This window comes from Grampus griseus (assembly GCF_964374135.1).
Source record: "Grampus griseus genome assembly, chromosome: 8".
Classification (NCBI taxonomy): Eukaryota; Metazoa; Chordata; class Mammalia; order Artiodactyla; family Delphinidae; genus Grampus; species Grampus griseus.
In genome coordinates this window covers 107,078,693-107,091,684 of record NC_139002.1, presented here as the reverse complement: position 1 = coordinate 107,091,684, position 12,992 = coordinate 107,078,693, and the positions used below count along the sequence as shown (strand labels likewise).

Sequence of the window (12,992 nt, the reverse complement as noted above, 5' to 3'; positions counted from 1 at the left end):
GTAGGACAGCACCCTCCCTGGAGGAAGAGGCCCCCCTCCAGCCCACTCACACGCCCAGGGAGTCTCCCCATGTTGGACGGGGTGCCGGCACCCACGTGGGCTGGGCAGGCCAGAGGGGCGTCCCCGTAAGTCCAGCTGTGGGCCCACAGAAAGAGGCTCCGGGACCATCTGGTCCAGGGGTTCCAAACTTTTGAAGGCAGTGGAGCCCATTTTCTAAAAAGAAATCCCACCTGAGACTCTGGTAGGTCACACAAAGCAAGTGGGGCCTCCCTGGTTGAAGAGGGGTGGGGTCCCTAAGCCTAGAGACTCAACCCACCCCCCATCACCCACAAAACTCCAGGCAGGGCTCCCTGAAATCCAGGTCTCCAGTCTCGACCTTCTCTGTAGGGGAAACTATTGGAAAAAATGAAACGTTTTCTTCAAGTAGCCCTTGTACGACGTTAACCATACAGTTATTGTGGTCAGGGCACCAGGGAACTGTCCCCAGGCCCGCCCTGCCCCACGGGGCCCAGCGCCCGAGGGGCATGTCTCTCCCTCTCCCAACTGTTAGCTCCTTATCTCCGTGTAATAAATACCAGCCCGGCCCTCTTATCACTTCCAGACATTGCCCATGAGCGCCTGCTGGGAGACAAGGTTGCTTACTTCCCTGGCCCCCAAGGTTCCACCTCTGTCCCTTGTGCAGCGGGAGTGGTGGGTGCCTCCTGGGCTTTAGGTCTGCCTTTTTCTCAGAGGCCCAGAGATGCCTGATGTGGGGCTGAGTGAGGATGAGAACCCGGGTTCTGTCCCCACCAACCACCCCAAAATTTGGGAGGTGCTTGGTTTTAACGGGGCTGACCCCCTCTGTGTGGGAAAAGCTTCCCTAAAGCCGTGTGAGGAAGCCATGGCCGGGGCGGTTTCTAGGTGCTGGGCTGCAGCTGTGCCCTGCTGGTTACTGAAAAGCTGAGGCCCAGGTGGGGAGACCAGGAGAGGAGGCACCTAGCTCTGTGGGCACAGGCCTCGCATAGACCCAGAGCCGGCTCCCGCCTTGCTGTGCATCCCTGCGCCATCGCTTGGCCTCTCTGGGCCTCGGTCTGGCATTCCCTCACTTAGTCATGTCGCAAGTATTTATTGAGCAGCTACTGCATGCCCCTGCATTCCAGGGGCAGAGCTTGCGGGGGGCACAGACAGGGCCCCTCACCCACAGAGCTTTGTGTCTGAGGGAGCTGGATGGGAGCCTCGGAGGGCCTGTTCAGAGCTAAGCTGCCAACCCCAGAGACAGGATTGGGCTGGGAACACACCCTCTGGTGCCAGGTGCTGAGCCACGCAGAAGATGCACCACCTGATCTCCGATGGGAACAGGCATCCCCTGTTCTCCCAGCGTCAGAAGCCACACACATTTTCTCTTCCCTCTTCTTTCTGTTCTCAAGGCCAGTTGCACCAGGATGCTGGGAAATGTGTTTGGGTCACCTGGCAAACTCCTATGCATCCCTCAAAGCCCACTTACATAAGAACCGTCCAGATGCCAACCCCCACCACCTGCACTGACCTCTATCAGAGATGATCTTACAGTTTTCCTTGCTTTGCTCTTGTGCTAAGCCTGCCAGCTCTCCCTGGGGAGAATAATAATGCCCTCTCTGGGGTTGCTGTGAGCATTCAATGAGACCACGTCTGTTTCAGTGCAGGAATAAATGGTAGCCAGCAGGGGTCACAGCGCTCAGCTCTGCTAAGCTGCCTCTCCCATTCCTGCTGCCCCAGGCTGGGCTGGGTGCTGCTCCTTTGGGAGGCAGCTTGACAGGGGAGCGGCCGGCAGCACGGAGCTCACGGCACCTACAGCACTTAATAGTGGGCAACGGTTGGGTGGGCCTGGCTAAAGCCTGAATCCCAGGGAGCAGAGTGGACTGGCCCATGGCCTTCCTTCTCTGTGGGGGTAAAAGTAACAAGGTTCTCACTTAAAAACCAGGTCTCTGCTCTGCCTCCTTGGCCTCCCCCTGCGTGGCCAGGACTCCTGACCGATGCATGGATGGGGAGGTGCTTCCGGGGGCTGGATGCCCGATGCCCGATTCTTACCCAGGAAACACCAACACTGACATTTCTGAGGGAATTTATAATAAAATGACCACCTATATCCCTGCCTTCTTTGTTCTAAATCATTCTTCCTCTAAAATTCATTTTGAGTTAAATAGGTCAGCCTGAGTGTGTTCTTGGTGTGGGATGTTCAAACAAAGCGAGAGAAGTGCAGCGCTGGCTGAGAAGCGGCAGGGGTCCTGGACCGGAAGCTCGGGGGTCTCTGGGGCCCGTGCCTGCGGAGGATGGCGAGGAAGGGACCTTGAGTCCCTGCCCTTGACCCCCAGCTCTCCAGGCAGACCCTGCCCGAGGCGACCACGCAGGGGGTTGAAGCAGATCACCTGGGCCTTTCCTGTGATGTACGTGCTCACGTACATGTGCCTTGAAACATGCGGTGGGTGGGATTCTGAAAAGCGGGAAGCATGTCGTGTTGCCTGTTTGTGTGTCACCTGCCCTTTCTCGTTGGCAGGCCTGGCTGTACCGGGTCCCAGAGTAGGTGTGGTCCCTGCCCTGACACAGAACACACGGCACGTCGTGTAATTTCTCTTTAAGCACTCGGGGTCAGCCGGGCACATCTGCTGTTGCAAAGCCCTCAGTAGCACCTGTGCTGGACAGGTCTGCCTGCCTGTTCCAATGACCGCACGCGGTGCTGGTTTTCCATTTCTTGGGCCAGTTTTTTTTTTTTTTTTTTGCAAGCAGCCACATGCCACTGCTTGTTGCTGTCAGCACCCTGGACCCTGGCAGTCTCCTCCGCTTCCTGCTACTAGGGCAAGGGTGTGAAGACAGACAGGTAAGCTTGCTAGAACTATGGGCAAAGTAAGAGTAAACAGCCTTGGGGTAGATCATCCGCCCTATGCAGAAAGGGCTGCGCGTCATCGCGTGGGTTTGTGACACGTGCTCTGGCCCTTGCAGTCTTTCGTGTTCTGAATCTCAGCTGGGCTGGAGGCGGTGCGGACTGCCCACAGATGCTGAGTGTGCCCCACTCTGCCTCCCCGGTCTCAGCCTCATGGCAAAGCCCGTGGCCAGTCGCTCCACAGTCCTCTGTTTCTTGACCCGGGATGCCGTGCCCCTGCCCGCACCTTCAGCCCTACCGTCCACGTTTCCCTTTACGCTTCACGCTCCAGAACAGGCTGCAGTTTCCCACCCACAGACGCCCCTGCTCACCACTCTTCTTTTACCCGCTTTGCCCCTCCCCTTGGAGTGACCCCTACTGCCTCCACCCTCTACCCGGGCTTCCGGCTACTATCACCCCTTTCACTCGATCTGTTTATGCTTCTGTTGTCCCTGCACAAAGTCCCTGGGCAGCAGGGATCATGTGGCCCACGCCCGAGCCCCAGCCCTGAGCCCCCGGCCCCTAACCCGGCCAGGCTGGCACCTGGAAGATGCACAGCGAATAGCCAGGCCTGGCTCTGCCCCTTACTCGTGCCCCCACCCTCTTCCCTGCCTCCATCTTTCCTGGGGTGCTACCTGCCTGCCCTGAGTGTCTGGCCAGCTGATGGGGCCCCGCAGGTTGGACCCTCTCAGACGTCTGTTGCTTTTGCCTGCCCAGCACCCAGCACCCCAGTTTTCCTTGGGGTGCCCCAAATCTATGGCTATGACTCCATACCCTGGCACACGACCCAGACCTAGCCAACAAGATCCCCGCACACTCTGGCAACAGTGATTGGTTCAGGAATGGGCCTCTGACCCGAGACAGGTCATTGAGACTCAATCCTAGGACTTCTGCTGATGGGTGGGAAAGAAAGCCCCCCTAGTGGGACTGCTGAGCAGAGAGGACTGCTGGGGGACGCTTACTGCCTGTCGGGAAATGACGCCCACATGCAGGAATGTATAAAATCGGGGAGGCAGTGTCAGGATGGGGCCGGATGACAAGGCAGCCCCTGGATCCCGCCACGCCGGAAGCCTATCACGGACTTCTTAGTTAAAGAACTAATAAATCACATCCTACCCCCACCCCAGGGATATTTTTTCTTCCCCCTTGAAGCAAGATTAAGCTGTTCTGTGATTTGCCCTGAAAGAATCCTGGCTTGAACTGGGGTTTTCGCAGAAGCCCACCAAATGGGGCTCTTTAAAGAGAGCTGCCTGGGCGGTACCTGCAGATCTGCACCTCGTAGCCCAGGTCTAGGGGGTCGTTGGGGGCCGTGCCATTCTGGAAGTCGCTGACGTTGAAGGAGGAGAGGGTGTGGTTGACGAAGCCGTGCATGGTCCCGTTCTCACTATACATGTAGAGGTACACCAGGCGAGGGATGAAGTCCGACGTGAAGGAGATCACGAACGCCTGGGGCGGGAACAGAGCCGTGAGTGCGGACGCCCGCTGGGAGGGGGAGGGGATGTACCCCACCAGAGCCAGGGCAGCGCTGGCCCTGGGGCCCGGCCACGTGACCCAAGTTGGCAAACATGACCCCATGGCCTCGGCTTGTCGAGTGACAAACGAAGGGTTGGGGGCATTCCTGTCGGCCCCTCCAGCACCTTGAGGAGAGGGCCCGGGGGCTGGGAACAGGGCGCCCCTGAACGAGAAGGCTTGGGGACCATGCTGGCTGCCTCTCACTGGCTGTGTGGCCCTGGACAAATCGCCTGACCTCTCTGTGCCTCCATTTTCTCTTGTCGAACAGGGCTAACAGCGCCCGCTCTAGGTGCTTCTCCTTCCTGGCTTGTTTGAAAGAGAGCGAGGCAGGGAGGGAAGGTGCTTTGTGGATTGTGAAGTTCAGACCCAGCCCACCCTATTCTAGAGCAGTCCCCGGGGCAGCGCAGTGTAAGGCCAGTATCAGAGCATGGACCCGACGGCCTGGGGTAAAGTCCAGCTCTGCCTCTTGTTGGCTGTGTGACCTCGGGCAAGTCGCCTGACCTCTCTGTGCCTCGGCTGTACCACCTGCAAGATGGGGCAATAACCCTCTGCCTCCATGGGCCGTGTGTGCACTCGTGGGTGGGTGCACTGAATGGGCTTAGAAGGGCCTGGAGCATTCTAGATGCTCAATAAATGTTAGCTGCTATTATTATTATTGTTGCTGCTGGCTGCTCTCACGAGACGTCCAGCTTGTTCCTAGCTGCTCTGCTCTCAGCGCCCCCATGCTCATGCCCCAGAGGGGCTGTACCTTGGTGTTTCCAGCCTCTCCCCATCAAAATGTGCCCCCAGCTCAGCCCGGGTTGGGGTGCGGAGCTGTCGCTGTCCAGTGTGCAAGCTCAGCCCACGGCCTCCCTTTATAAGTGGAGTTTCAAAGCCTTAACCCAGCGGGACTGGGTGGCTGACAGGGAGCTGTCAGCCAGCAGGGAAAGCAGGTCCAGGGCTCTGAGGGTCCCTTCTCCCGGGCCGAGCATCCCTTCCTGTGCCGTGGGGACTGAGTGTCAGGGCCTCACTGTGACCCTGACCCAGCACTGTGACCATCTGCTCCAGGGAGCTGCCCGCCCGCCCCCCGCTCCATCCCCGACCCTACAAGGCGCAGGGTGGCAGCTTCTGGGGGGCTCAGGCTTGGCCGGCTGGTGGAGGGGTTGGGGTCACAGGGCTGAGGCGTTGCAGACCCCCCTGGGGTTCTCGTGTCAGGAAGGCGTGGACCAGATGCTGGGGCAGGGCCGTGGAGCGCGGGGCACTGTCCTCAGCGAGCTCGTGTGTCTGTGCATGCCTGTGTGCGTGTGTGGGCGACTGGCAGGTTCCTCTTCTCTCCGTGTTTCAGGATTTCTCAAACTTTCTTTGAAGAGCGGGCATGAGTTTCACATAAAGGGGGAAAGTTAACTTTTTTTTTTGGCCGTGCCGCGTGGCCTGCGGGATCTTAGTTCCCCGACCAGGGATCGAACCCGTGTCCCCTGCAGTGGAAGCACGGAGTCTTAACCACTGGACCTCCAGGGACGTCCCAAAATTAACTTTTTTTAAAAAGAGCAGAAGAGTTGCTAATGAGGAATCTCCGTGTCTCTCTCTGTCTCTGTGTCTCTGTGTGTCTCTCTCTCCCGCCCTCCCTGTCTCTGTCTCTCTCCCTCCCTGTCTGCCTCTATCTCCTTCTCTTGTTTGTTCTCAGGACTTGGGAGAGAGGGGACTTAGGGGCCAAGGTGGGCACAGTGGAGGGTTTTGCCCCCGGTTGCAGAGAAAGGTCGAGGAGATTTTGTCATTCCCACCAGAGCCCGCCCCACCCCTCAACAGGACCAAGGGATGCTTCTGAAGAGGAGATGCTCCTGCCAGCTGGGAACCGCTCCGAGGCTGGAGGTACGCACCAGCTCTCTGGAAGGGGAAGGGGTGCCCGGCCGCAGGGCAGCTCGGCCGGGCTTCCTGGCCGAGGTCCTGACGTCACCGGTCACTTACGTTGATTATGACGGCAAGCTTCCCGATGCCTCTGAGGATATCGTACCAGATGCCTGGGGGAAAGGGAAGCACAGGTTTAAAGACCCCCTTGCCCTGGCTCTCAGTAACTCGGGCTAGCAGGCAGCAGCCCGGCCTTCGCAGGGGCCGGTCTGGTCCTCTTCTGGGGCAGGTCAGACACGTGGTAACAGGGAATAGTTTGGGGAGGACCTGGGGGAGCCTGGCTGACAACGGAGCCCATGGCTTGTACTGGCTCGTCAGCTGTTTGTAAGCAAACTGTGTAGCTTCTCAAAGAGATGCTTAGAAACACCTGGTCCCTGGTTCTGAACAATCTCCCGCGAAGCTGCGTAAACTACTGATCGGCGTGGATGGAGTAGACAAAGAGGGAGAGACAAAGATTCAGTTTGGACGCAGCTCCTGCCCCAAAGAGCCCACGCAGCAGTAACTGGAGACTGAAACCACGAAGTTTGATGTCCTATGAATTTTCCGTAGCTCTAGTGCCAGGAAAACTGAATTTAGGGACAGGCCAGATGCAGGGCGAGTGTCAGGGAGCAAAGCCAGGGCCCCCGGCTGGTGAGGCTGGGACCATGGCCTGGGTATAATGACTGGACAGCAGTGCGGTACAAACCATTTCCCGTCTGGATGCCCCCTTGTTCCCATCACCCCAAGGTGCAGCACTGTAGCTCATCGCAGGTGAACAGAAGGATGGTCCTTTCTGAACCAGAAAGCCCAGGACAGAAGCACTTTATCCAGGGCTAGCCCCACTCCTTAGGGCCTCAATGCTGCGACTCCTGGAAGGGCGCCCAGTGCCCCTGCCCCCAACCTGACCGCGTTCCTATGAGGCTAGCACACATCACGGAAAAGCTGGGGCTGGAATCCTGTCCCAGGCACTCTCTCTCCCTGCCTGGAGCCAGACCTGAGTGGTGACAACGGCACTCCTCAGGAAGGGCTGGAGGGGACAGTGGCCGGTGGTGGGGGGCTCTACCAGGGCACACAGAGCTGCTCATGGGCGTTCCTGCCCTCGCAGTGAGCGCCCGTCTCGGGAGTGTATGCTTGGGGGTCTGCAGAGACCGCAGGAGTTCAGGCCCATGTAGCCCAGAAGCTGGAAGCCGCAGGCTGGGACCCAGCACCCGAGGTCTGCCGTGAGGGGGCTCCCCAGCCGCCGCCGGGTACCACTCCACGAAGCAAGCATTCACGCTGCCCGCTGTAGACCCTTCTGCGGGGCCTCGTGGGAGTGACGCTCACCTCCCTGCCCATCAGCCGCCCGTGCAGGCTATCACCGAACCCGAGATGTGAAGTTCGTCCCGGTTCTGTTGGGTCTTCCCACGAGGGCAGCGGTGTTTGATTCACTTTCGCGCTGGAGCAGTGGCAGGGCGGTCCCGGGGCCTGCACGCCTCGGGGCGCTAGGTCCACCACCCTTCCCGTCTCTCCCGAAGGAAGCACTCGAGGTGCAAGTGAGCAAGAGGCAGCTCCTCGGACGACGCATCTGTACAAAGTCAGCGCTGTGCAGGGCCCACCCTCACGGCTGGCCGCCTCGGGGGCTGGGAGCCCTTCTGGAGACGCCACGCTCCCGGGGAGCACATCCTTCATCCCTCCTGGGTCTAGTACGCAGCCTGGCACGTGGGGCTGGGTGCTGTTGGCTAAGTGTTGGCTGAGTGACTGTATGAACGCAGAAAGCCCTTCCAACTAGGCTTCACGCCCGAGTAGAGGTGGCCACATCCAGGTGCGTGGGTGTTTCCTCGAGCTTGTCTGCTACTTAAAAAATGCTGGTGGGAATGTAAATTGATACAGCCACTATGGAGAACAGTATGGAGGTTCCTTAAAAAACTAAAAATAGGGCTTCCCTGGTGGCGCAGCGGTTGAGAGTCCGACAGCCGATGCAGGGGACACGGGTTCGTGCCCCGGTCCGGGAAGATCCCACATGCCGCGGAGCAGCTGGGCCCATGAGCCACGGCCGCTGAGCCTGCGCGTCCGGAGCCTGTGCTCCACAACGGGAGAGGCCACAACAGTGAGAGGCCTGCGTACCGCAAAACAAAACAAAACAAAACAAACTAAAAAATAGAACTACCATACGACCCAGCAATCCCACTACTGGGCATATACCCTGAGAAAACAATAATTCAAAAAGAGACATGTACCACAGTGTTCATTGCAGCACTATTTACAATAGCCAGTATATGGAAGCCAGGATATGGAAGTGTCCATCCTCGGATGAATGGATAAAGATGTGACACATATATACAATGGAATATTACTCAGCCATAAAAAGAAACGAAATTGAGATATTTGTAGTGAGGTTGGATGGACCTAGAGTCTGTCATACAGAGTGAAGTAAGTCAGAAAGAGAAAAACAAATACCATATGCTAAGACATATATATGGAATCCACGGGAAAAAAAAAAAGGGTCATGAAGAACCTAGGGGTAAGACGGGAATAAAGACACAGACCTACTAGAGAATGGACTTGAGGATATGGGGAGGGGGAAGGGTAAGCTGTGACAAAGTAAGAGAGTGGCATGGACATATATACACCACCAAACGTAAAATAGCTAGCTAGTGGGAAGCAGCCGCGTAGCACAGGGAGCTCAGCTCTGTGCTTTGTGACCACCTAGAGGGGTGGGATAGGGAGGGTGGGAGGGAGGGAGACGCAAGAGGGAGGAGATATGGGAACATATGTGTATGTATAACTGATTCACTTTGTTATAAAGCAGAAACTAACACACCACTGTAAAGCAATTATACTCCAATAAAGATGTTAAAAAGAAAGATACAATGCAAATAGAAAAAAAAAAATGTTGACGGATGTTCACAGACCAGGATGACGTGTTTTTAAAAAGCGAAACTTGCTGCTTCTAAAGGGGCCTCAGCTCTGGGTCAGCAGCGGGCTGGCATCTCCAGGACGACAGTTGGCCGTGGCTGGCAGCGGCGCCTCCTTCAGGCCACACAATGCACTGCAGGTCTCTCTGTACCAAGGCAACTCCTTTATCACCACCAGTTGCTTAGAGAAACATTTATCCAAACCCAGACCTGACTAAAGTGGGGAGACAAAAAAACCCCGAGGGTAGGGTGTTTCATGGGAACAAGCACGCCTGCTGTGTATGTTTCGTCCACTCCTTCTTGCGGCCCCGCCTGGCCCCGAGGGCTCTGAGCTTGAGGACTCCGAGTGGGGGGCCAGGGTGCCGGTGAGCCTGGCAAGTTGAGGTTTCCGGGCAGGGGGCTGCCTCGGGGGGCGGCTCCTGAGCACAGCAGGAGGAAATGAGTCTGCGGCCGGCCCAGGCCGCGGCCCAACGGGCTGAGACAGGTGACAACAGAAAACGGGGCTGCTGAGGTGGGAGATGGATGGGCCAGCGAGGGCTTTCCACGGCCCGGGGCTGAGCCGGGCTTCCAGGTCCCGCAGTGCCTTTATGTCCGGGCCAACGGTCCTCTGTGCGATCCCCACTCCAGAACCGTGGGCTCCTGTTGCAAAAGTGCAGAACCCGGACACCGCTCCGGCCCGCAGGATCACCTCTTCTGGAGCCTTGACCCTCCAAGCTATTCAGACACACACTGCACTCCAGGATAAGAATCATTGCTCTGACGACCTCGAGGTACAAGGGGCTGATGCTGTTTGGGACAAATCTTGGCTTCGCTTATGAAAATCTCGCGGGGGGAGATGCCTCATTTCCATCGGCCTTCTTCAAGGCATCACTGCTGTCCCAGGAGACGCTAAGCCCCGTTTCCAAGCACACGTCAGGGAGGTGTTTAGACGCGCCTGTCAACTCTCAGCACCCGGGAGCCGAGCTCAGGCAGAGTTCCTCACTCGGAAGGCTCTGAAGAATGAGCATGAGGGCAGGAAGCATGCTGGTCTGGAGTCAAAGGTCCAGGACTGCGACGCTGGAGCCGGTTCCCACGTGCGCATGCGGCTGGGTCACTGCAGCCACTCACCGCGCCCCCCCTCTCCAGGGCCAAGCAGGGCAGTCGCGGCGCCTGTGCTTTGTGGCAGAGCTTCCTCCAGACACCCCTGGCGCCGTGGGTGCAGGTCATGGGGGCCACTGGGGCCCTCTGTCCCCTCAGGGCCCTGCACGGATCACAGGAGGAATACAAAAGCCTCTTCAAGGAAAGGTTACCGTGGAGGAGGCCATAAACAAACCCAGATTATGCTCCAGCTGACCAGGCAGGAACCAGGAAGGGAGCAGCCAGTCCGTAAGGACTGGGAATGATCGAGGAGCCGCGATCAGAAACCCTGAGGATACGATCCAAGCCCTGCTCGTGGTGGGAACGACAACGCCCACCAGGGCCGCGGAGGGCCGGTGGCAGCGTGGCGCCCTGGTGCTCCCTTCCACCCTGGGGGGCTGCAGGCTCTGGGTGCTGCTACAGGACACGGCCACGGCTCTGCCAGGCACAGATGCCAAAGCAAACTCCGGCCGCCGTGGACACGCCTGGGGCCTCTGGGCGCCTGAGAATCGGGCCTTTGTAAGCAACAAGTGGCGGGAGGCGACGCTCTTTTCTTCACGGCCGCTGGGCACGGGCTCAGGATTCCCAAGGACTGTCCAGGGAGCGCCTGGTGGGATGACCGTCTGCCCCATGCAGGCCTCAGGCGTGCACCTCACGGAGGTGTGCCAGGAGGGGCCGAGGGCTTGAGCGCTCCACTTCCAGCTCAGCTCCGCTAACCACCTGGCCTCAGTCTCCCCATCTGGAAAATGGGACCGAGGATTTGCCCCAGCTTCCCCACGAGGCTCCTGGGGGGACTCGACAGCTGAAAGCCCCAGAGAAAGTTCAATGCCAGGCACAGCTCTCTGGGGTCGTCCTCAGAGCAGGGCGGGGTACGCTTCCGAGAGCCCTGGGTTCCGCGTCTCCTTGATCTCGAGGCGGGGATCTGCAAACACGGCCTGTGGCCCATATCAGTGCACGGCTGGTGTTGTTGGATGACCCACGAGCAAAGAACAGCTCTTGCATTTTCAAGTGTGAGTGAAAAAAGCATGAGAAACTTAGCCTTTCGGTGAGAATTCTGCACATCACCTCAGTCCACAGAGACAAAAACGTTTACTCTCCGGCCATTCATGGAAACGTGAGCCGGGCTCTGACTCAGTGCAGCAGCAAACCCACTGCTTTGGATCGCTGTCCCCCCCGGCCCTGTGGCCACAGCCCTCCCGGCTACGTAGGGGTGTGGTGTGAGGGGCGAAGGCTCGCTCCAAGGCCACAGATGAGGCAGAATCAGGGAGCCAGAAGGGACTTCACAGGGCCAGTGAGTTCTGGGGCCTTAAAATCTTTTAAAATCATAAACGAAGTCTAGGACGGAGGACATCTGTTTGCCGGGTCTTTGCTGACTGTCTGGGTCGTCCAGATAGGAAGGAGAGACTAAAGTGTCAAAACACAGGGCGATGACCTCTGTACTGCAGCTGGGCTTAGACGTCCCTCCTGGTGGAACAGCGAGCGTGCCTGGACCCTCTCTAAGCCTGGGGCCGGCAGGTCACATCACGGAGCCCAGAGCACAAACGTGAACCAGGGGAAATCACCGATATCTGAGCGCATCTGAATCGTGAGAACGGCGATTTCATCCGGTTCAACCCGAGAGGCTGCACCGTGTAAAGCCGGACTCCAGGCTTCTCGGGGGGCGGGGGTGGATGGTGGAGAATCAGTGGGCCTGGCATCATCAGCGGGTGGGGGCCGCACCATGGGGCCCCGCACGGGCCAAGGAGCCCCTGGCTGGGGATGCAATGGCCTCAGGGGCGTTTTCAACGAGGGCGACCCAATGCCAAGGGCGAGAGAAGGTTTTGGAAGGAGTGACGAAGCCCCTGCATTTTTGCAAGATTATATTTGGGCTACAAAAGCCCAACCCAGACTTCTCTGGTGGCGCAGTGGTTAAGAATCCGCCTGCCAATGCAGGGCACACGGGTTCGAGCCCTGGTCCGGGAAGATCCCACGTGCCGCGGAGCAACTAACCCTGTGTGCCACAACTACAGAGCCTGTGCTCTGGAGCCCGCGAGCCACAACTACTGAGCCTGCGCACCTAGAGCCTGTGCTCTGCAACAAGAAAAGCCACCACGATGAGAAACCCGTGCACCGCAACGAAGAGTAGCCCCCGCTCGCCACACCTAGAGAAAGCCCGTGCGCAGCAACGAAGACCCAACGTAGCAAAAAATAAATAAAAATAAATAAATTTATTTAAAAAAAAAAGCCCAACCCAAAGATCTATCTCGCTGGTGTGCAAACCTTATTTTGGTAAAATGACAGATAACATCCCTAACACACAATTCAATCTTGTTTGTTCTAGGAACCAGCACAGAACTAGCACAGGTGCTGTTGTAACTAAAATTGTGTTCAATAGGAGATAAAACAAATATATTTTGTAATTTTCCATCTCATTTCAAGATAAAATCCCAATAAAGACTTTTTTGTTTTCACCCTGAAAATTGGGTTCTGGATTAAGTTGATTCCCTTTAAGACATGATGAGAATCGTCCTTGCTGGTGGGGGCTAGCTGTGGCAAAGGCGTGCATGGGGCTCTGAGCCCTGCCTACTAGATCCCTCCACTCCTGGACAGACGGGCACCCACATATGCTTAAATGCCTCTGGTGACGGGGAGCTCACCACTCCACAAGGATGTCGGTTCCACTTTTGACACCTTTGACTATTCGAAAGTTAGTCCTTATGCTGGTGTTAAACGTCCCCCAACCCCAAGCCCCT

General features: G+C 57.6%; 1 protein-coding gene across 3 annotated transcripts in view; it reads right to left on the bottom strand.

Moving 5' to 3' along the window:
- The window catches only part of ANO1 (anoctamin 1), a gene marked incomplete at its 5' end in the record, with an annotated part of 161,917 nt that overhangs the window by 3,440 nt on the left and 145,485 nt on the right, over window positions 1-12,992 (bottom strand). For all 3 annotated transcript variants that reach the window (XM_082661150.1, XM_082661152.1, XM_082661151.1), the window contains 2 exons: window positions 4,137-4,321; window positions 6,332-6,384. In XM_082661150.1, the coding sequence (XP_082517276.1) occupies window positions 4,137-4,321; window positions 6,332-6,384 (238 nt within the window). The remainder of the gene's footprint in view (window positions 1-4,136; window positions 4,322-6,331; window positions 6,385-12,992) is intronic.